Source organism: Lepidochelys olivacea (assembly GCF_965140295.1).
Source record: "Lepidochelys olivacea isolate rLepOli2 genome assembly, chromosome: 14".
In the NCBI taxonomy this organism is placed as follows: domain Eukaryota; kingdom Metazoa; phylum Chordata; order Testudines; family Cheloniidae; genus Lepidochelys; species Lepidochelys olivacea.
In genome coordinates, this window is record NC_140424.1 from 14,158,259 (window position 1) to 14,181,148 (window position 22,890).

Sequence of the window (22,890 nt, forward strand, 5' to 3'; positions counted from 1 at the left end):
GGAGCAGATCATAGGGTGAATTTGAAGCCAAAGTGGTTTCTCTCTCATAAATAAACCAGGTGACTCTGAAGTCTCTGGCCGGACATCAATGGCTGATCCCCCAACCTGCCTCTGCAGCACATCGCTCTCTCTGTTACTCTGAGAGTCCCAGCTGCTCTGGCCCCATCTGGTCTCTCTGTAATAATATCTTCACCACCACATGGAAGTAGGACATCCTTCTTCATCCAGCAGCCCTTGTGCATGGTGGCAAGTGGTGTGAGACAGTGTCAGGCCTGAGCTGCTAACAGCCTGGATGATGTATACCTTCTCGTTAGCATGCATATATTAAATTATGCCACTATGACCTTATAATTGTCATTGGGGCTGCTGCTGAGATGTAATATCTTCATTCCTTTCTCCCGCTTCCTAATGAATTGGCCGAGTGGCCCAGCTGCTGTCTTCCAGGCTTGCTGTATTTATGGTTCACTGTCGACCATTACTTGCTTAATGCATAGACAATAAAAGAGCAAGCAAGCAAACGGATAAAGGCTGCTGGGAGTCAAAGCTGGAGAGTCAGTAAAGAGAAAGGGACCCCCGGAGCAGCCCCCTGGAGAGCTGGGAGGATGGGGATCTCTGACACAAGAGATCACGTCTGAGAGCTGGCCATTCCCAAGACACCGCTTTCATGGAGTGTGCATGCCAGATGAGTGCATACAGGGGGTTCTCAGTATACATCAGGGTTGCGTTCTTGAAAAGGGCGACAGATACTGAAACGATGGATACCGGAGAATTTTTCCCCATAAGAAATAATGGTCTGCCCTGTCTCTTCCTGCCCAGTTCCACCCCTCCTCCGAGCACGCCCAATCCCTGCTCCTCCCTTTCCCTCACAGCATCTCCTGAATGCCAGGGGAAGCACCCAAAGAAAAGCCATGCAAAAGGAGAAGCGATTGATATGTGGATCAGGACCGATGTGAATCGGAACATGTTCCCCTATTGATATACCGGGGACCCCCTGTACCAGCTGGCTTGTGTGCGCCTGGATTATCCATTCAGGGAGTGCAGCACGAGCACATAAGGCCCCCAACTACGGTACCGCTGTCCTATGACCTGGTTGCAATGTGGTTAAAATGTAGTGTAGATGGGACCTAACCCCATAGCCAGGTTAAAACTCTCAACAGACGCCAGCTTTTGGTTGGTTACAGAGGCATGGAAGATTCTGCCCAGGCTGCAGCTTTTAACGGCCACATTGCGACTGGGGGTCATAGCCAGAACGAAGACTGGGCCTTTAAGAAAGACGATGCCCTTTTTTCGCCTGGCTTCCCTCACCTGGCCACACAGGCTCCTCAGACATCTCGTGTGAGACAGAGCAGACTGAATATACTTGGGGCTGTTTAGATGTCATCAGAAAAGTGACATTTCAACCAGGCTTCGTGCTCCGCAATGGACCTTCTCCCCCTAGATCGTACGGCAGCTGCGCTTTGTCCGGAGATGGTCTGCGTTTGGGAAGACATTCCAGCATGCACTGGGAGAGCTAGTGGCTGCCACGCTCCTCTTCCTCCTGCTGCTCCTTGTCTATGCCCAGTGTGGATGTCTGGTAGGTTATTAGGTTATGCAGAGACTGGCTCTCAGCAGTGGGAGTGTGTGTGGAGAGTAGGATGGGGTTCTGCGTGGTCATGACTCTTACCGGTACAGGGCACTATGCAGTGAATTCCTGTATAGGCTTGATACAAAACAATGCAATGCGTTTGTCTCCCTGCTACTCTGCCGCTGGGCATCAGCTCTGTCAGAGGAGGACCACCCTTCCCCAGAGCTCCTCAGTCAGTCTCTCCACTGCTCCCCAAGAGGGACCCACCCACTGCTGAGATGAGATCAGAGTCTAGTGCTCATATGCATTCACGCCGTCTGTTTTGCTCTGCTTCATCAGTGAACTGGAAAGTTGACTGGGAGCGACCCACCCCCACATGAGGGCAACGGGGGCTTGTGCAATTGCTCAGGATGCTGTAGACAGGAAATGGTGAAGACACCTTTCCTAGCGATAACCCTTACGTTGTCTCTCTCATTCCCAGGCCTTCTCTGCTACAGTAGAGGAGTTCAGAACATTCCGATGTGCTGTCTATGCACTGCTTTCGGCCCTCCATGGGAAAGTGGCTCTCCTGTCCGTGATCCAGGAATTCCCCACCCTCGGCACTGCATACGTCCTCAGCTTCACGGTCAGCTTGCTCTGCATTGGCAGCCGTTTCCTTTGTGCTATCATCCTTCACAGCTACCGCACTGTCCAAGCTGAAATGTACCGCCCTGCTATTGAACCGCAGGACTACGAGATGATCGAGTTCTTTGTGAAGAGGTTCAAACTGTGGATGGGGCTCAGCAAAACTAAAGCGGTAAGAAACGGGGAAACATGGGTGTAGAGCAGCCAGCAAGCCCGAGTCTGGTGCTGCAGCATCAGAGCAAGGTGAACTGAAACCAGGGCTTAATTTGTCAGGGCTTGACCAGGCTGAGCCCTGGCACTTCTGGGCCTGGCAGTTCCAAGCCCTGGCACCTCTGGGCTTGTTGCATCAGTTATGAATGTAAAAAAATTGCTTGAGCCCTGGCCTCTTTTTCATTACAAATTAAGCACTGGTTGAATCCCTCAACTCTTAGGCTGGGGTAAAGTCTGATCTTACAGCAGGGTACATCTGGATTAACTCCTTTCATGGGGTCCCTCGGCTTTACACCACTGTTACTGAGATTGTACTCTAGCCCCCTATCCTTCCCTAACCTCTATCCTGCCCTGGAGCGACCAGCCTTTTAGGAAGAGAAGGGAATTTAGCTTCCATGTAAGAGGGCTCACTTTTCCCCCTTCCTCTCCTTCTGGATAGTAAGGCTCAGCTTTTACCCAGCTGCTATCCCCCAGTCGGTCTACTGGCTGCAGTGGGATTACATGGGTGTGATTTGATCCTAGCAGGTCAAGACTTGGAAGAAGCAGAGAGTGGAGCATATAATGCAAGGCGATCTTGGATTGCTCCTCTCTTTGGAGAGGGGAAGGACAGCCTTGTGGCTAAGAGATATCTGGGTTCATTTCCCTGCGCTGGCTTCTTGCCTGGCCTTGGGAAAGTCACTTGCCTTAGCTTCCCCATCTAAGGCTCCATTCATAAATGGTTAATGGAAGTTATAAGCATGTTAGAGAGAGTAGTATGTTTGCAGTGTTGTAGCCATGTTGGTCCCAGGATATTAGAGAGACAAGGTGCATGAGGTAGCATCTTAGGTTGGTGAAAGAGACAAGGGGACCTGAAGAAGAGCTCTATGCAGCTCAAAAACTTGTCTCTCTTACCAGCAGAAGTTGGTCAATAAGATATTACCTCCCACACCTTGTCTCTCTAGTATGTGGAAAAGATGGCTGTAAGCAACCTGGACTCTAATGATTTAAACCATCTATTAACCCTTCCTAAACCATTATAAATGGAACCTTGATATAAAGTGTGATGGAAAAGCCTATAACTAACACCGCAGGAAAGAGCGCACTGTTGGGGCTCACGGGCCCTCTTACCCCACCAAAGGTAGCAGCACTAGGCTCTGGGATTCTCAGGGGATTTCCTCTTTTTTCCTTGTCATTCAGTTCCGCCACAAAGTAAAGTTTGAAGGGATGGACTCCCTGATTTCACGCTCCTCCAGGAACTCCAAACGCTCCCGCCTCCTGTCTGCTGGCACCATCTTCCGCTGTGCCAGTTCCACCATCTCTTCCAGCTCCTGCAGCTCAGAGGAGCTGGCCCTTTCAGAGAGCCCTGTCCCGGAGCCATACAATGTACAGTTTTACTTGGACCGTCTACCCTCTGCAGTCAATAACCTTCTGGACCAGTTTGACCGGGTCATTAGAGTCATGGAGGATGTATGCCAGTTGGAGAGGGGTCTGGAACAGGCTCAGAAAAGAATTAATGACAAGAAGGGACAGAAGAGCCTGCAGGGGGAGAAGGTGACATCAGTTAAGCAGCTAGAGCTACCGAGGACTTACAGCACCTTCCCGGAGTCTGCCCTGGTCAGACTGAGGGCCCACAGGGCCAAGGTCTCCAATGGCAATGCCACTGATGGGCACAAGCTGGTCCAGCAGCCTCCAGCAGGTGGGATACCTCACCCAGTGGCTGGGTGTGCATCCAGGCTGGTTGGCCCTCCAATATCAACTGATCTCTACCAAAGGCTTACCCAGGCACCAGGCATTTCGTGCAAGTGGAGACCAAAGAGTGAGGAGGGGCAGGGCAGTTTGTGCCATGAAGTTCCTCAGAGGCAGATCCCGTTAAAGAGAAGAGCATGGCAAACAGAAGGAGCTGAGAACGTGTAATGAGACGAAGGTAGAAATCAGGTCATTAAGGGAAGGTCAGACTCCTGTCCCAGCCCTGGAAACGGAGGCCTCTCAATTTCCAAAGGGTGCTTCACTCACAGCATCTACCCTGCTGGGCAAAGGCTGTCCTTGTGAAGGACAAATCTTTGCATTAGCTCAGTCCTTCACCCCTCTCCAGCACAGTGCACCAGAATGCCATTGTTCCCAACTCCTCAGGGGGTCCGACAGTGGGCATGTGATGCCAGTTGCTGGGGCAGAGCTGAAACCCAGCAAAATCATTACATGGTGGTGCTCCCCTCAAAAGTGAACAATAAAGTGGGCAGTTTCATAAGAACTGCAAGAGATATGATGGCTGATGATACAGTAGCAAGTCCGTCCCTTTCACCATATTAGTGCCGACGGCCTCCCCCCTTCACAGAAATGGGCTAATCGAAAGGCAGCTGGAGCAACCACCCCCCAAGAAGCTCTCCCCATATTGCTGCTGAGATCCCCCAGACTGAGACTTGTCAGTTGCTTCCCAGCGCTTTGGAACACTCTCCTGAATAGGCTGAAACAAAGGCAGGTGCAGTAGCTACCCTTGAACAATTCTATCCTGAGAATCAACTCCTGGATGATGATTTTTTTTTAATGGCATTAAAGAATGTGTGGATGAATTAATCACTAACACCAGCTATAGTACACACACATTATAGACACAACCATGCAATGTATTTCGCTAACTCAATTAAAAGATTTATTATAAAGGTAAGAATGGTTGAATGCATTGGTCTGTCCGTACGGCTGTGTTTTTGTGTCTGCTACTTGCATCTGGCCATTGCATTTCCTGGCTTTAGTGCCCAGCGCCCATTCATTCCCTTTGTGAACTGTGTCCTGGGCGCTCCCCAGTCTGTTCCTCCTGTAGACACTGAAGCATGGCCCTTGGCGTGGTGGTGCCGTGGCTGCTGTTCCCATTTTTTCCAGGGTCGCTTTCTGAGGCCTTCCCTATCCTCGCTCAACTCCTTTATCTAGCAATCAGAATTTCCTACCCTGAACAACCCACTGCCCCAGCTAACTTTCTTGGTGTGACACATCATAACCGTGTTACTACAAAGAACCCTGATCCCTAATCCTTCGTTTGGATTTATATGCCTTGCAGCTTGGGTCCCATCACCTGGAGGCAGTGTGTTTAGGGATGGCTGTTGTGTACCTCTTAGATGAAGCCCAGCAGGAGGCTGAAATGGAAGATTTCCAACCCTCTGAATGCCCTGTTGACTGTAAACTGCATCCGTCCCTCATCCCCAGTTACATTTCTGCAGCTCTGTTTCCAATGCAGTGAAAGCACTTGCTTGGGCAGGAGAGATGTCATCAAAGTTTATCGTCTCTTTGCTCATAACTCTCACTTGGATATGATTTTGTGAAGGGTGGCAGGGCTCCAAGAGTCAGAGGAGGAAATTCATGATTCATGTCACAGCCTCTAGTCAGGGAAAGGGGCTGGGTCTCATTAGCACTTCTAGACAGGGTGAGGTACTGCTAAGGGAACCCAGCTACCGGCAGCAACACAGATGCATTAGTCTTTTGTGTTCTCAGCCCCTCAATCCAGCAAGAAGTGAGGACTGAACAACTCAGACACAGGGCAGCAGGCATCTTCAGGACCTTGACACCAGTGAGCAGGAGGGAAGAATTTCCAGTGACACACATACCAAACCGCAGGCCATTCTCTCCCCCTGGTCCGGCACCATTTCAGGCCCAGCACAAGGAACAGTTGTAAGGTAGAGGGCAGCACGCAGGCCTAGGTTGTTTACATGCACCCCCAATGGGTCTTTTGGGAACAGCAGATTGCCCCCTGGTTTTGTCCACTATGGAGCCTGTCTCATTTTAATAATGCCCCTGACACAGATAACGTGGCAGGGATGGGATGAAATGGCTCCATTTATAGGGTCAAGGGTTACTTATTTCTATTAGAATATAATGTTTGACTTCAACTAGCTGCCAGACCTCACGTACAGGCCTTAGCCCACTTCAGCATCACAGAGGAGGAACAAAAGTAGCACCATTCAAAGTCTTTCACTCCATGCAATGTAATCAAAGTAGGGCTTTTACCCCACTACATTTCTACAACAATGTCCAGCAGCCCAGGCCTCTCTTCAGAAAGTTGGGAGAATTCTATATAGAAGTTAGAAAATAAAATTATTTTCCTGATCCATTTCAGTTGGGTTTAGTTCCAGTGTTGGTCATAGCAACACCACGCCATTGACTTCTCACTGCAGCAGGAACAGGCCCAGCTTCAGGCAGAAAATTCTTCATTCGCACACATGCAGTTCCCATCCAGCTACTGAGTGCGATCACGATCATTACTTTGCTAGAGCAGCATAAACCTTATTTCAATGGCCTCATGCCGTAAGCAGTGGCACTTCTAAAACAACGTTTCTAGGCAGTAGATTTTTAAGGGAGAAAAATGCAGCTATCCAGACATAGAAACTAGCATCCCAGAGTGCAAATACATTCAGTTCCCATTTCTCTCTGCAGCAAAGGTGTATAGCAATTGGTTTAGTGGAAGCAGAGAAAAGCCCATAATGCACCTGGCTTATTGGGCAAAATTGTACCAGGGAGACAAAATTCATTCCTGACTCCAGCTGGTGATCAAACAGCATGAAGATTACTAGCCCTTGTAAATTTAATCCCAGCTATACGTAAAGCTCCTCTTCACTTCAACACTGCACATGGCTTTTGCTATAACAAAATCCACACTAAATACTTACTCACTTATTAAAATGCCACAATCCACTTCTGCTGCACTTGGTTTTAATGTTAGTCATAGGAATAAATGCATTTACATGAACTAAAATCAGCATAGAAAGCCCTAGGTCTAACACCACAAACAGCAGCACTAAAAATTCCACATGACAACAATTACTGATTTAAAAAAAAGCCAGTTAAAACCTACTACCCTGCCCCACAACGGAAACAAACCATTGCTGCTCCCTCTGGGACTTGGCCTGTGACTGCAAACAGCCTTTTCTGAAGAGGGAGTGTTAGGTGCACTGACTACACCTCCTTGCCCTTGATCCAGTTTAGTTCTGAGTAGTTGCCCAGTGCCTGTTGCTAATGTGTGACGATCTGATTGTTCTTTGGAATGGCTAAACAATTCTATTAGGGGAGTCAGTCAGATTTCCCTTGCTGAGTTATAAAGCTTGCAGTCAAATAATGGAGGAGGGTTGCTAGCAACCACTTACCCTCAAGGACGCCACCTCAAAGTATGACAGGTTTCAGAGTAGCAGCCATGTTAGTCTGTATTTGCAAAAAGAAAAGGAGGACTAGTGGCACCTTAGAGACTAACAAATTTATTAGAGCATAAACTTTCATGAGCTACAGCTCACTTCATCGGATGCATACAGTGGAAAATATCGTGAGGAGATTTTATATACACAGAGAACATGAAACAATGGGTGTTACAACACAGACTGTAACAAGACTGATCAGGAAAGGTGAGCTATTACCAGCAGGAGAGCGGGGGAGGGGGACCTTTTGTAGTGATAATCAAGGTGGGCCAACTGGACCCAGTAGTGACTACTATGGTATCAGAATGCATGTTCTTGTTCACCTGAGCACTAATCCTGGTTTGGAGACTTAAGAGGTGTCAACACCACCTTGCAGCAGTCAGTTCCACCAGTTTTATTTATTGCTTCCTTAAAGGCTGGGTTCGGGGTTAGCCATTCTCTGGTTGTCTTGTAATGTAGATGGTTTTAAATAAGCATAGTAGCAGATCAGCTGCTTTATTCTTTACATCCTCTGTGCAATTTAATTTTCTCACTCATCTTTTTATGGATACCCTGTCACAGCGATGGCCCTTTTTCAGTACCTGTACCAAGCAACACTGAGACAGGCATTTCTACCTATCAAAAATCGTCGTCTGCTGAAGTCTGATGCACAGAGGTAATTTAGTACTCTGATTCCATCCTCTTTGATTGCTCTCTTTACATGCTGGCAGTTTAGCACGTTAGTTCCTAACCTTTTAGAAGTGTTATAGTTTACCATGGCTGGCTCGAAGGAAGTCAGCCAGGTGTCCTTTATGAAGTACCCACGACACAAATTCACTTCAATGGGAGAGGAGGGCACTCAACCCCTCTCTGATCTTAGTTGTACTGGCCTCTCCCATTAAGCTGTGCTCACACTAGCCAAGAGCTGTGATGAGCTACACAATGGCTTAAAACATGCACAAGTGGATGGTGGGGCAGCTGCCAATGGTGGCACACCAAGATTAACACAAAGCCAAGAGGGGAAAACCTGGTGCCTGCAGTACCTGGAATAGTAACAACTTGTCGAGCAGATCCACTGACTTTATTTTTATTTTTTAATCTTGTATCCACCACTTTACCAGCCACGGATGGCAAATGAGCTATTTTGCCTTCTAGATCATGTTAAGTCGCATTGTATGTGTCCGTTCATATGACAAAGCAGGCCAGAGTCTCCTGTGGCTCAGACTCCATTTGTGACACTAGGAACTCTGCTACGGATGGTGGGGTTTTAGCTAGGAACCCAGTCTACTCTGCTCATCCATAGACTGACAGCATTGCTGGCCAATTCACTGATGTTTATAGGCCCTGGAGGTGTAGACAGTCCCTTCCTAGAACAGGGCAGAGGGAGCTTTGTGACTAAAAGGGCCATTCCCAGCCAAGGTGTACTTCTATGCTTAACCTGTTAGCATCGGTTCATCCATCCCAGCTTCCAGGCACTATTGCAAAGGAATGCCGCTGTAGATGCTCTGACACGATTGCTGTGGAAGATCAGCATTTCACAGGTGGTACACCAGGTATGTGGAGTAATAACAAATCAGTTTGTCGTTTGATTCACTCTTGGTCCCAAGTGTTTTCCATACTTGCACTCAGTAATGTTGTCAAACCCTTCCTCCCTGGAGACTTAGCAGGGGTCTGGACTGCTTGCCTCTGGAAGAGATGTCAGGTCTCAGAGGCACGAGTCTGTAGGTTCACACTATAGTGTTTCTCCTCCACGTGGTTAGTTTGCTCCAGGAGCCACTGTTTCTGCTGCTCATTCACATCCAGTCTCAATGTCACCTCCTGGAAGATCCTGTTCACGGCAACCTATATACAAGGTAAGAACAACCCAGATTGATCTCAGGCCTTAGCTAAATGCTGCTTCAAAAGGGGAGGCTCTCCTGATCAGGCTGGTACCTCACCTCCTTAAAATTAAGCTTTTTGAACATGCAGATACTAGCTTCATTTTCCTGTCCAACCTTAGCCTCAAATTTGGTAATTCCCAGCTTTGTTACTCCTACAGGAGAAGCGAGAAAGAGAGATAAGAACCCCTAGCTGCACACATGTATCTCCATAACATTGCATTGTCATGACTGTAGACTAGCACGATTCCCATGCTCCTTAAATATGGGGGCTGGTGTATATATCCACCACCCTCTCCACATATGCAGAGCAGCCAACGGGAGCATGTGTGCCTGTGTGTCCCTATCACATGACTTCCGTCCTCCCACATTTAGCTATCCTTACCATAAAACATCATAATCAGAGTTGTCTCCTTGCCAAACCCTCGGCCACGGCAGCTGGGCTCTAAAAGAGAAAAGAACAGACGTTGGTGTCCATCTATATAACACAAACCCTGTAACTCAGTCATGTGCTGGACTAGCAGAAAGCGGATTGCAGATAAGGACTGAATTGCACTGGTAGAGCTCAGAGCACAGGAAGCTTGTATGTTATCTGCCTACTTTCCATCTAGCTGTAGCCAATGCTACCACTATCTGATGAGGAGAGTTGTCAGAATCCCCCTGAAGCCAGTTGCATGCTTTCGTACCTAACAGCTATTGCAGGGCAGAGGGTGGCATTAGGGTGATAGTGGCATTAGCAGCCTGGGGCTGTGCTTAATTGTACCTGCAATCATGACTTCTATCTCCCCCACTGTTGGATCTTCCATATCTGTGAGGAACAGGTTCACGTCCCCCACCATGCAGTCCTCCTCGGTACCTGCTTGCCCAGACCACCTCTCAGTCTCCAGTACAATAAACGTGCATTCTGGGGAAAGTGAGACAGCAGCAGAACTCACAGGGCATGTTTAAGAATCATTCACAAATTACTGAAGTATGACAATAAAGATGATGGACAATGGGCAGAGAAGCAACATCCTGCATGTATTAATAGCCTGTATGAACCAGTAATCAGGGCTCTGGGCCAGACAGGCATGCTTATCACAACTGCCACTACCAGCAGCACCCTAGAAAATCTATGCTGGTTTCAGTTTGCATGGACCCAGGGCTCACACAAATACTTTAACTTGATGCAATATATAAAATTAATGTGGATTAGGTTTCCCCACTTCATCGCCTTTTACAGTACATTCAGGCAAAGAACCTTGAATGTGAACATAAGAGACTGAAGCAACCTGTTGAGTCACCTAGTCTATCCCTCGGCTCCTTTCAGTATGTCGTCTCGTGCTGTCACTACTGACCAAGACAAGGGTTAACCTCTGGTTTTCAGAGGTTCCAGTGATGACAGTGAGACCCAGAAATGTTGGTTACGTAATTTTTGAGGGAGGGAGGGTTATAGCCTGAGAACCTACTCCTTAAATGACCCCAAATTTGAACCACTAACACTACTCCCCACCCCCCTGAGACACAGCAATTTTCAAGACAAGCAGATTAAGCACGTGGATTTTAGAGCATTTAGAACAAAACTGGCAGTTAAATAGTAAGCTAGTCTCACCCTTAACTCTAGGGGGGCTACTGCCCTGCTATAATGGCTCACACCCCTTACAGTATAGCCTTGTAGAATCACACCTGCCAGAAACTCAGAGCTAGCTGTGATTCCGAACAACAGTGAGGCGGAAGCGTTCACTACACCTTTCCACTCTTGCAAAACATTCAAACACCTCACTATCTGCATCCTCCTGCCAGCTGCGCTGCATCTCATACTCCTGCTCCAGGCTCAGTGGCTCAGATGCGGTCAGTCGCTGTAGCTCCTCCGATTTCATCCACTCGTGGTACCTGATGGAGAGTGCCACAAACTGAATGCAGACCTATTTAGAACATCACCTGTTGTGTTCCACTGAAATCTTTAAGGGTCAGACTGTCCCCCTACCATGAACCTATTCAGAAAACTACAAGTTGCTATAGATGCCCTATTGGCCAGGGGCTGCAAGGCTCACGTAACTTCTGAAATAACATAGGCATCAGTACACACACTCCTTCACCCAGGCGCACAAATGAAGTATAGTATAGGGGTGTGTGACACCTCGCTTGAGTCTGTTTTGCACTGAGACTGCAATCATCCAAGTCTGCAGTTTACAAACTCATGGCTTAACATTTAAATTTTTCAGAGACCAGTTCAGCTTTTATGAGTTGAAGTTTCACTGTTCACAAGCAATTTGGAAAAAGTTATAGTGAGCACTGAAACAGCAGCAGTTCTGATGACTGTTTGGTGGCCAACGTGAAATGAGCTAGTGGGCTCAGCCCACTTCTAACTGGACAAGTGTCCACATGGATAAACAAACATCACCACTGACATTTGCTGTCCACCTTTGATGACAGTCTCAGGGGAGGGATCAAGGACCTTGAGCTGCCATCTCACACCTAGAGGTGGCTGCTCAGGAGCAGAAGCAAGGAAGAGGGGCAAGCCAACATAGGCATTGCTGCTGCTTGTGCTGTGCCACTTACACAGACAAAGAGATCATTTCAGGCCTCAGGGCTGGTAACCCAGAGCCTTCCATGAGTGCTAAATTCCCTTAAAAAATAAAGTTGAACTTTAAAAATAGAAACAGATGTCAGGCTACATACCGGCATACATGAGCAGAGGTGTATGGTACCAGGGTCACCTTTTTCCCCTGTAAGACTGTGTTCTGGTTAATCTTCATAGTCTCCAACCTGAAAGAGAGACAGAAAGTAACTTACTGAAGTCTTTAAAGATCCCAAGGGAAAAGTACATCATCAACATCTGTTCTTTGAAACTGAGTAACTATAATGAATTTCACTTTCTCATGGAGACCCCTTTAAATAATGGGCCCCAACTTTTTTTTTTTTTTACTTCCTTACAAACTCTCCCCCCCCCCCCACATACATTTTTCTGCTCCCCTAATGGGTTATCCTGGTCTTTTCAGCAAAGGAGACACTGGCTAAGTGACACCTGTAAGAGGTGATGAGAAAATGCAAGAGACGAGCCCCACACCAAAACTGGCCCTAGTCTGACAGGTCAGCACTGAGCAGCCATTTGCCCCCACACCACTGCCTCACATCCAAGCAGTGAGGGACACAGATCCATCACTCTCCAGCCCCAGAAAGGAGGGGGGAGGAAATGGGCAGCATCCAGCCCCTCCCCAAGGGGGGTAGGGAGGTCGGTGGGAAGGAGTCTGGGGTGGCATCCAGCCCTTCTCAGGCTCAGGCCTGGGTGTGGGGGGGGGCAGGTGGGTGGGAAGGAGTCGTGGTGGCATCCAGCCCCTCTCTCACCCAGCCCCAGGTGGGGGGGGGGAGTGGAGGTGGGTGGGAAGGAGTCGGGCTGGCATCCAGCCCCTCTCTTGCCCAGCCCCAAGTGAGGGGGAGGGAAGGAGCCGGGGTGGCATCCAGCCCCTCTCTCGCCCAGCACCGGTGGTGGGAGGGGAAGGGAGGGGCGGTGGGTGGGAAGGAGTCGGGTGGCATCCAGCCCCTCTCTCGCCCAGCCCTAGGTGAGGGGGAGGGAAGGAGTTGGGGTGCTATCCAGCCCCTCTCTTGCCCAGCCCCAGGTGGGGGGGAAGGAGCCGGGGTGGCATCCAGCCCCTCTCTTGCCCAGCCCCAGGTGGGGGGGAAGGAGCCGGGGTGGCATCCAGCCCCTCTCTCGCCCAACCCCAGGTGGGGGGGAAGGAGCCGGGGTGGCATCCAGCCCCTCTCTCGCCCAACCCCAGGTGGGGGGGAAGGAGTCGGGGTGGCATCCAGCCCCTCTCTTGCCCAGCCCCAGGTGGGGGGGGAAGGAGCCGGGGTGGCATCCAGCCCCTCTCTCGCCCAACCCCAGGTGGGGGAAGGGAGGGGCGGTGGGTGGGAAGGAGTCGGGTGGCATCCAGCCCCTCTCTCGCCCAGCCCCAGGTGAGGGGGAGGGAAGGAGTTGGGGTGCTATCCAGCCCCTCTCTTGCCCAGCCCCAGGTGGGGAGGAAGGAGCCGGGGTGGCATCCAGCCCCTCTCTCGCCCAACCCCAGGTGGGGGGGGGGAGTGGAGGTGGGTGGGAAGGAGTCGGGCTGGCATCCAGCCCCAGGTGGGGGAGGAGGGGAGGTGGGTGGGAAGGAGTCGGGCTGGCATCCAGCCCCAGGTGGGATAGCTGGCCCCCCGTGGGCTGCGGATGGGAGGCAATGGAGGGGGACACCCAGCCCCGGGTGGGGGGCCATGGGGGGGCGCCCAGCCCGGGGGGGGGATATCTAGCCCATGCGGTCCTGGGGCTACAAGGCACCTCCTGTCTCGCTCCGACCCGCTGCGGGCCGCCGTAGTGCCTCACCTAGGGCGCATGCCACCGAGTCGAGTGCGGCCGGGCGGCTCCGCGCTCCCGCACGTGATCCAGCGCATCCAATCGGCGGAGCAGGGGCTAGGGTTGGCCTCGTTACGCGTGCGGAAGGTCTTACCGCTGCGCGGTGAGTCCGCGCATGCTCTGTACGTTCCACGGGATGAGGGTGGCGTCTCGGGTGTGCTGGCCGGGTCCTTGGGAGCGCAGGTACGGGAGGAGCTAGCTGCCTGTGGGCCGGGGACGGGGTCTGGAGTCGGTCTGAGAGATGAGGCTCTGGGGTGACATGTGGGGGGTTGGGCAGTGCGGGGGCCCTGGGGTGGGGTGGGGTGGGAGCTGGGGGCTTTGGGGTGGGAGCTGGGGGGGCTCTGAGATGGGCGCTGGGGGAGTTGGAGTGGGAGGTGGGGGGCTCCCAAGGGAGGTGGGAGTCGGGTATTGTGGGGGCTCTGGAGTGAGAGGTGGGGGGCTCGGGCAGTGGGGGGACTCTGGGGTGGGAGCTGGGGGGTTGGGAAGTGGGGTGGGATGTGGGGAGGCTCTGGGGTGGGAGCTGGGGGGGTGGGATGTGGGGAGGCTCTGGGGTGGGAGCTGGGGGGGTGGGATGTGGGGAGGCTCTGGGGTGGGATGTGGGGATGTGGGGTGGGATGTGGGGGGGGGCTCTGGGGTGGGAGCTGGGGGGTTGGGAAGTGGGGTGGGATGTGGGGGGGGCTCTGGGGTGGGAGCTGGGGGGTTGGGAAGTGGGGTGGGATGTGGGGGGGGGGCTCTGGGGTGGGAGCTGGGGGGTTGGGAAGTGGGGTGGGATGTGGGGGGGGGCTCTGGGGTGGGAGCTGGGGGGTTGGGAAGTGGGGTGGGATGTGGGGGGGGGCTCTGGGGTGGGAGCTGGGGGGTTGGGAAGTGGGGTGGGATGTGGGGGGGGGCTCTGGGGTGGGAGCTGGGGGGTTGGGAAGTGGGGTGGGATGTGGGGGGGGCTCTGGGGTGGGAGCTGGGGGGTTGGGAAGTGGGGTGGGATGGGGGGGGCTCTGGGGTGGGAGCTGGGGGGGTGGGATGGGGGGGCTCTGGGGTGGGAGCTGGGGGGTTGGGAAGGGGGGTGGGCTCTGGGGTGGGAGCTGGGGGGTTGGGAAGTGGGGTGGGATGTGGGGTGGGAGCTGGGGGGTTGGGAAGTGGGGGGGCTCTGGGGTGGGAGCTGGGGGGTTGGGAAGTGGGGGGGCTCTGGGGTGGGAGCTGGGGGGTTGGGAAGTGGGGTGGGAGCTGGGGGGGGCTCTGGGGTGCGATGTTTCTCTTTCATGCCCTCCCCCCCCTCCCCCCCCGGGTTGTATTTTGGACAAGGGAGTAGACTGTGTCTCCAAATAAGTCTGTGTCATGTGGGTTTCCTCTTTGCTTTGCCTCTCCTTGTTCCCACCTCTAATTTATTGTCACTGGGCATTTGGGGAGAGTCTGCCTTAGATTTGCACATTTTTCTATGATGAGGTGTCTGCTAGCATGATAATTCTGGGCATGCTTTGGTAGCAGTCTCTCTTGGTTTTGATCTGTTTTAGGCTTTGCTGTAGTGTTTTTAGCATCACTATCTTGTGTGGGGTTGTTTGCTCCATTGAACTGGAGATGAATATTGTCTTGTCCAGAACAGGATCGTGATCTAGGAGTGGGTTCTATTTCTTAGCTGATTTTAGCTTTTCCTCCTCTACTACTCTGCTGTGGAGATGTTTATTGTTGTGATTGAGGTGGTGCCAGAAGTTAGTTGAATGTTCTTCTGTGTGTGGACTAGGAGGGAGTTTGTACTGATAATTTGTGCCAGCTGGTGTAGTTACTTGATAAGACAGGGCCCAAACCGTTTCTCCTATATAGCAGGATGAGTTAGATTAAGTTCTCAAGTAACTGGAGTTGTGATTTTATTGGCAAATTGTAATTCTTTAACGGCTTATAAATTCTTCAGAGGGCTTTTTTTTCAGACGCTTTTATTGCTGTTGTGAAGTTCCCTAAATGCTTTTATTTTGGAGGCCTAGGTAAGTATAATTTCAATGTATTCTGTTTCTACATTGAGTGTTAGCTGGCTGTTTTTTGGAAAGTATATGGGGAGAGATTGGGGTTGTTGGGTGTTTTTTATTGTAGCAATCTGCAGAATAACTCGTGATGGCAGTATATTTCTAAAGCATATTGATTATTATTTGGGTGATAGTATGATTAGATCATCCTTTTATAGAATCATGGTTTTCCTACTGAGTGGGTTAGTGGAAATCCCTGGTTTGATGGCCATTTCAGGAAGGTTGGTACATTCCATAAGAGCTGCCATAATAGGTCAGACAGTCCATCTAGCCTAGTATCCTGTCTCCAACGGTTACCCATACTAGAGCTTCTGGGGGAGTGTACAGAACAGGGCAATTATGGAATGATCTGCTCCTCTCTTGCACTGCCGGCTTCTTGCAGTTGGTAACTGGTAAGTATCTGATGTGCAGGGAAAAAGAGTAGGGCTATCTGATTACTGTCTTGACATAGGGCACAAATGTTAAGGATTTTGAACGGAGGTGTCAGGACAGTGTGTTGGAGGATGGGACATCTGGAGGTGTGCTCATATCCCAGGGCAGGACAGAGTCCCAATTGCAATTGGGCTCAAATCTTTCTCTGTTTACAGTAATGGGTTGCCCATTGTTGTCCATCGGTCTTTCAGTGGCATCGTGAGCAGCTGCTGATAATGATAACCAGGCTTGGACATGTTGTCTCTTTAGGCCAGACATAGCAGAGACAGAAGATACCTGCTTCTCCGTTCCAGGCCCCTCTATCCTCAAACATGGCGGGTGGCATTACCGACACAGGGGAGCTGTACTCTCCTTACGTGAGTATTACCATTGGGATGTACCACTGCTGTTAGTTCAGTGTCTTCTCTTCACAACCCTGCTTATTCTCAGGGTATGTTGTTACTTATCTTCCTGGTTCCTGGTGAACACAGTAATCAATGTCAAAGTTGCAAGGAATGCTGGAAGATATTAGGGTAAGGGCAGTAGAACATGTTTAGCTTGTTGCCCAAGAGATCTTGGTTTGAATTACACCACAACAAGGGCCACTTCAGAGTTTGAAAGGGACCCAAGTATCTGGAGTTTAGTGAGTTAGCTTAGAGAACTTTCATCCTATCTTTGAGACTTTATATGTTAAGTTTGGCTTGGTCCTTTTTTCAGCTGTATTTATGGTCAGAAATGTGAATGTGAAAATGGCATCACCTTACTGCCTGTCTCTGGTCCATGTGTCTCTTGAGATGCATCTGTTCACTGATACAAACTAATTTTAAATAATCAGTTATAATGCATAGTATTTGCGTATTGTTTTACATCGCCAGTTACTCTACAAACCTTAAAGGGACACCATCAACCTGATACTTAATCGATTTGAAAACATGAGTTACAAGTAATTTGATACTACACTTGCCCTTGAGCCCCCTTGCTCATTTTTATGGTTTTACTTCCACATTTTTAAAACAAGCTTTTCCTTCTCTCCCCTGATCTCATGTGAAAGACTTGCACAAATAGGTGCAGCTGTGTGGGATGCTGAAATTCACTATCTACAAAGCATTGTCAAATATAAAAAGAAAACAAATTGAAAGCTTAAGGGGGCAAACCTTTTTTCCTCTGATCTGTTTGTTAGTCATTTCACATATTAATTGTAACAATGATAAATAAAAAAATTCAGACAGAAGTGATTTGTCCCAAATGATCAGTCCTAACAGCATCCTTTATGAGGTAGGTAAGTATAATATCCATTTTACAGATGGGGAAACTGAGGCATTGAAGTAAAGTGACAGTCACTACTAGAGGGATTAGAACATCAGGTATTTCTGCCTCTCAGCCTTGTGCTCAGAACACTAGACTTGACTTCTCTTCAACCTGGGCCCTGCAAAGACAATACAGCTCTGTGAGCATAAGCTAGAGTCTATTCTTTCTTATGCATAATCTCAAAATTAGTAGTTAAATTTGGATTTCTTGATTTATTATGGTGATGATATAAATGGCAGAACATAGCTCAGGAATCTAAAATATGAGTCTGAAGTGTGGGATTTGCTGTATTAACTCCTGCATATTAAAAATGCCTGGCTAACCTGGGGCACTAGTGACCATTTTAAGATCAGATATTTCATGAACCCACAATGCTAGCATTTAGTTCTGTACACCATTGGGAATGCTGATTTTTTTTTATATCTAATGGGGGTTCACAAAATATCAGATAATAAAATTATCACATATTACTTCCCCATAGCTTCATTTCTGAAGCGATCTTAATGGTTATCTCAAGAACCATTAAAGAGAGAACGAATGTTTTCCACCACCTGAGATCCAGGAATCTCAGCTTTCAAATGCTAAAAACATTCATCTCGAGTCTAGGAACCCTCAAAAGCTGAGGGTAGAACGGGGCATTATGCTCATAAGAGTATTGGCAGCTAAAAGCAGGCCAGAACTGAAAAGTGAAGGGGGCAGGGCAGCAACACAGTAATCAGAAAAACCTGATTTTAAGCATTTCCTGCCTGATTACAGTTTTTTGATAATTTTTATTGTCTTGTGCTTTTGCATAGTTTGTGGTCTTAAGCATTTTCATGTTCAAGAGATTCCAGTTGGCTCAGTTAGGTGGAGAAAATATTATGTGAGAGAATATGAAGTAGTCACTTTTTTTTAACTTCACTAATAGCATGAACATCTCAGACATTGCTAGAATAGGGAATTGGTGCAGAAGTACCTTTTTAAATGTTTTTCTTGAAACTATTGACATTTTTTCATAGTCAACATTTAAAAAAAAACAAACTATTAATAAAGTAGTTGTCACGCTCACTTTCAAGGTCTAGTATTTTGTGACTTGCCAAGAGCAGAAACACTTTGGTGAACCAGTACTAAAGCTTTCAGGATTTATGTTGAGAAGGAAATCTGCTCTCTTCTTAATGGGTTTTGATTTCTTTATTTTAAATGAATTTCCAGTACTGACATTGGCAAAATCATCTTTTGACTAGTAAGCCAACCCAATTTGATCTTCCCCATGGAGGGGGAATATGGAATCCTGGGATGTTTTTAGTTGCTTTTCTGACTGCATGCATAGTTCAAAATATTAGTGTTGCAGAAATTCCTGGAGTCTGAGTTCTAGGGAACTGTAGCTATCTCATTTCCTCTGAGGATGCTGGGCTATCTCTACCCCAGGGTCTGAGGACAGTAACATGATGCCAGTCTTGGCATCTGTTCAACCAAAGCCAAGAAAAATCATCTGGGTTTCTGTCCAAGTCCTTCATTGCAAAGTGAGTCAGGCCCCTGGGCACTCTGAACACAAGGGGAAGTAAGCGGGAAATGGGAGCCTGCCAACTGAGTGACATGAGCCTCTCTGCAAACCGTAAGGCTGCATTTTAGTCCTTTGGGGGATCAGCTGATGTTCATGTTTGAACAGCGAAAAGGTATAGTGTCTCATTGTGAGCTTAACAAAAAAGACTGCATTGTGTTTTGTATGATGTCTCCAAGCTTGGCTCCTATGATCTCTGGCCACGCCAAGCACTACATGTGGGTTTCTCCCTCATTTACACAAAAATTCTCATGGTTTATAAGGAAGTGGGGAGACTCTCAGGGTGTGTCCCATACCATGTTTGCATTAAGAATGGGAGGGCAAAGTCTCCTCCCTTTGCTCCGTCTTCACCTTCTTCCTTTAGCACAGCAGGTGGGGTCTGTTTCTTTTCCACCATTTGCATTGTGGTGATCCTAAGCACTACATGTGACTGAAGTGGGGACAATTTAGAACAGAAACAGTGAAACAGGAAATGGGATAGACCAGTCTTTGTACAGTGGAAGGAAGTAGGTTGTGGAGGAATTGCCCACCATTTCTACGATCCCTACTCAGTGTCTCAGAGGAAAAAGGCAGAACTCCTCAGTCACGCAGCATGGAGGAAAATTATTTCCTTGCCTTCAATCTGGCAGTCACTTTGACCAGTTTACAACTCTCAGGGCTTGTCTACATTAAACCAATGCAAATCCCTGTGTGAACGCCCTTACATTGATTTAAGACAGGTTAAATCAATTGAAGGATATTCACACACAAAGTTTCACCATTTTAACTAAATCAGTTTAAAATTGCGTCTTTAGTTAAACCAGTGCAACTTTGTGTTTAGATTAGGCCTCAGCTGCACTTTGATTAAAACAGCTTGTGATAAAGGAATAGCTTGATTCTGAGGAAACATGAGTGGACCACATCATGACACAGTCCATTCTCTCTTGTTGCAAAGGGCCCCTCTGTCTCTGGGCTTCCAAGCACCAAGATGCTGAGTGAGAGAATTATGTGCACCAAGCTGAGGGCTTCCAACCACAAATATTGTTCAACAGCTCACGAAAGCTCATGCTCAAATAAATTGGTTAGTCTCTTAAGGTGCCACAAGTACTCCTTTTCTTTTTGCGAATACAGACTAACACGGCTGTTACTCTGAAACCTGTTCAACCGTATAGGTCACAAGATGCTTGGAGGCCAGTCTCCTTTGGTCAGCAGATCTGGTTTTGCTGGCTCAGCCATACTTTACAAAGAATGGTGGTAGGACAATGGAAGTGGAAAGTGTCTAGTGCTTGAGGCTATTTCAGCTCCAGACCTTCAGTTTCAGGTTAAACACTGACTTCACTAGGGCAGCCTGTGTGTAGTGATGGTGCCTCTTGCATTTATGCTCATCAGCAAAGATTTAATCCCTGGAGCCTGACTCTCCCCAGGGTGGCTGGAAGGTGCCTTCTCTCCCTAGCTGTTGATAGGAATTTATTGCCTGAATAACAAATTTCCTTTAATTTAAAAAATAAAATAATGAAATGAATTTCATGAAAATCAGGTAGGATCATTCTGGCCTCAACCAGGCATAGTGCAGGCAGGAGTGCAGACTTCTATTGTCTATTAAATAGACTTCAGATGTCTATTAAAGATTCCATTGATTTTTTCTTTTCTTTTTTTTTTTAACATTCCATAAATTGTAAATAGAACAAATCTGGCGGGGAACATCAATCCTGACCTGTGCTGTGCTTGTGCACTAATCCACTGCACAACCTTTCTGACTCTCAGAGTGTTCCCCTCCACTTATATGTACTTTTACCTTGTGCTTATCCTTCCTAGACATGCATACAGATCACATTCCCCACACACAACCTGCCATGTCAGTGAGTTATCTTAGCTGATCCCCAGGGCTGCTGCATTATCTAATGCTGATTATCTGGATGATTGCAGGTTGGCCTGGTTTACATGTTCAACCTTATCGTTGGGACAGGAGCCCTAACCATGCCGAAGGCCTTTGCTACCGCTGGCTGGCTCGTCAGCCTCATTCTCATAATGTTCCTGGGCTTCATGAGGTAGGATTTTGGTGTCTCTCTTTGCCTGTCTTCAGCATGCTGGGAGTGTGGCTTGGTTTTATTCTAAGGGCTACATGTAAGAAATTGGGGGCAGCATGCTGGTGAGAAGCCCAGCCACTCTGCCACCCAGCTGCTGGGATTTTACAATTGTGCTGCACCTGGATCCTGTTTAGAGGCTGTAGTTTTAATATCAACTTTCTGGCTAATGGATGTCTGCAATGTGGAGCTACATCTCCTCTAGCTGGTAGAAGGGAGTGTACTTTGTCTCCACTGCCCACTCTAGAGCCTTCTGGCTGCTGCATGGCAGAGGGTCTTTGTAAAGTTTAAGGCCAGAAGGGACCACCAGATCATCTGTTCTTACCTCCTGTGTATCACTGGCCACCAATGCCACCCAGCACTCACATTCTAAACCCAGCCATTTAAATTAGATGGCAGTATTACAGCCCATGGGAGACTAGTCTGTTATGTGCTACAGGCAGAGACAAGGAAAGACTGAGGTGCAGTAGTGCCCAACCTCTTTCCCCCCCCCCCCCACCCGGCAGGAAAATGATGATCCTGGCAAGTGACACACACCCACATACTGCAGAGGAAAGTGGAAAAACCTCCAAGCTCACTGCCAATCTGACTGGGGGAAAATACCTCCCCAGCCCCACATATGGCCATCAGTTAGACCTGAGCATTTGAGCAGGAACCAGTCAGTCAAAGTACCTGAGAGAGAGAATGCTCCATGTCACATCAGAACTCTGGCCCGCTACACCCAATCTCCCATCTCCAGCCATGGCTATCCCTGAGGCTTCCAGAATATGTTGGGCATGGAAACCCCCTCCAGACCCCTGCAGGTGGCCAGCTGAAACCTTGAAGCATGAGCTTCACTACTGTACCCTTCCACCAGCCTCTGTTTTTTGGGGTTGTCCTCCTCCCCCAGGGATAACTCCAATGCTTGTCTCTTTGCTAGTGATATCTTTCCCAGTCACCAGTAGCAACACAAAGTTGATGTGATTCCTGACAATTTCACTTCTGCTGACTGCATTTTGAATGGCGGCCGTGAAACTGACCTGTCATGTCAATTTCACTCTGGCTCCTAGCAGGGTTCTGAGCAAGGGGCACTGGAGCTCTGTCTGCCTGCAGATTTGGGGAGGCAGCTCTGCACTGACTTACATTTGGAAGGGTAACTTCACAGTCTTTCTCACCCGTGCTCAACAGGGAAGGCTACTTATTCACCACAGACAAACGGAATTTTCAAATGTTGCTCCTTCTGCAGAATCAGCATGTTCTGGCTCTAGAACTGAACTGAATCTGGACTGGATTGACTCGGATTATAAATTCCATATATGTCAATCCCTTCTGTGTAGGGACCATAACCTTTTAGGTATGTTGCAGTGAGAAGACATTAGAATAATTAAAAGATCACCTGAGTCCTTCAAACCCATCTGCCCCATGGCTGTTCTTGGACAGGAGCAATTTAAGCTGATGCCTGAATAGAGCTGCACAGAGGAGCGCAGTTTGGAAGTGATTCAGCAACTCACAGATGATGTAATCTCCCATCTGCTACCAGGAGTACAGGAGGAAGTAACTTCCTGTAAAACTATGCCTGCCTCATTCTTCCCCTTCACCAGTCTGGGATCTTGGAAACCCTGAGGCTAACTTGAAGCTGACCAGACTTCAGCTTGGTTTCCTCTGCACTGGTGCAGCAGTTGCAGCCCTGGAGGTGGAGCTAAGGGCTGTTGCTATAGTTGTGTGATCTACACATTCAGCCTGGAGACTCCAGTAGTTGATGGTGTCATCTTTCTGGTGAGATGTGAAGCCTTGTCTGGATCACTGG

General features: G+C 48.7%; 3 protein-coding genes across 7 annotated transcripts in view; 2 read left to right on the plus strand and 1 right to left on the minus strand.

The window, feature by feature from the left end:
- Positions 1 to 5,052, plus strand: part of LOC311530513 (polycystin-1-like) — a 61,353-nt gene extending 56,301 nt beyond the window's left edge. For both annotated transcript variants that reach the window (XM_084647202.1, XM_084647203.1), the window contains exons 45-47: positions 1,439 to 1,573; positions 2,046 to 2,360; positions 3,575 to 5,052. In XM_084647202.1, coding sequence (XP_084503328.1) covers positions 1,439 to 1,573; positions 2,046 to 2,360; positions 3,575 to 4,291 — 1,167 coding nt within the window. In that variant the 3' untranslated portion in view covers positions 4,292 to 5,052. The remainder of the gene's footprint in view (positions 1 to 1,438; positions 1,574 to 2,045; positions 2,361 to 3,574) is intronic.
- A 2,549-nt stretch (positions 5,053 to 7,601) lies between these two features.
- NAT9 (N-acetyltransferase 9) lies at positions 7,602 to 13,847 on the minus strand. 3 transcript variants are annotated; one of them, XM_084647119.1, is made up of 7 exons: positions 13,744 to 13,847; positions 12,066 to 12,152; positions 11,167 to 11,276; positions 10,168 to 10,308; positions 9,790 to 9,849; positions 9,465 to 9,559; positions 7,602 to 9,369 (listed from the first exon to the last, which is right to left on the minus strand). In XM_084647119.1, the coding sequence occupies exons 1-7, from the start codon at positions 13,809 to 13,811 to the stop codon at positions 9,226 to 9,228; spliced, it is 705 nt and encodes a 234-aa protein (XP_084503245.1). In that variant the 5' UTR covers positions 13,812 to 13,847; the 3' UTR covers positions 7,602 to 9,225. The 3 variants fall into 3 exon arrangements, with proteins under 3 accessions (XP_084503245.1, XP_084503246.1, XP_084503247.1); XM_084647120.1 differs by having other exon boundaries at positions 13,699 to 13,771; XM_084647121.1 differs by lacking the exon at positions 10,168 to 10,308.
- A 30-nt stretch (positions 13,848 to 13,877) lies between these two features.
- TMEM104 (transmembrane protein 104) overlaps positions 13,878 to 22,890 on the plus strand; it is a 64,707-nt gene continuing 55,694 nt past the window's right edge. The window contains exons 1-3 of one of the 2 annotated variants that reach the window (XM_084647117.1): positions 13,878 to 13,956; positions 16,464 to 16,570; positions 20,947 to 21,068. In XM_084647117.1, coding sequence (XP_084503243.1) covers positions 16,526 to 16,570; positions 20,947 to 21,068 — 167 coding nt within the window. In that variant the 5' untranslated portion in view covers positions 13,878 to 13,956; positions 16,464 to 16,525. Of the gene's footprint in view, positions 13,957 to 15,721; positions 15,744 to 16,463; positions 16,571 to 20,946; positions 21,069 to 22,890 lie in introns of those variants that run through there. The other variant, XM_084647118.1, reaches the window with a different exon arrangement.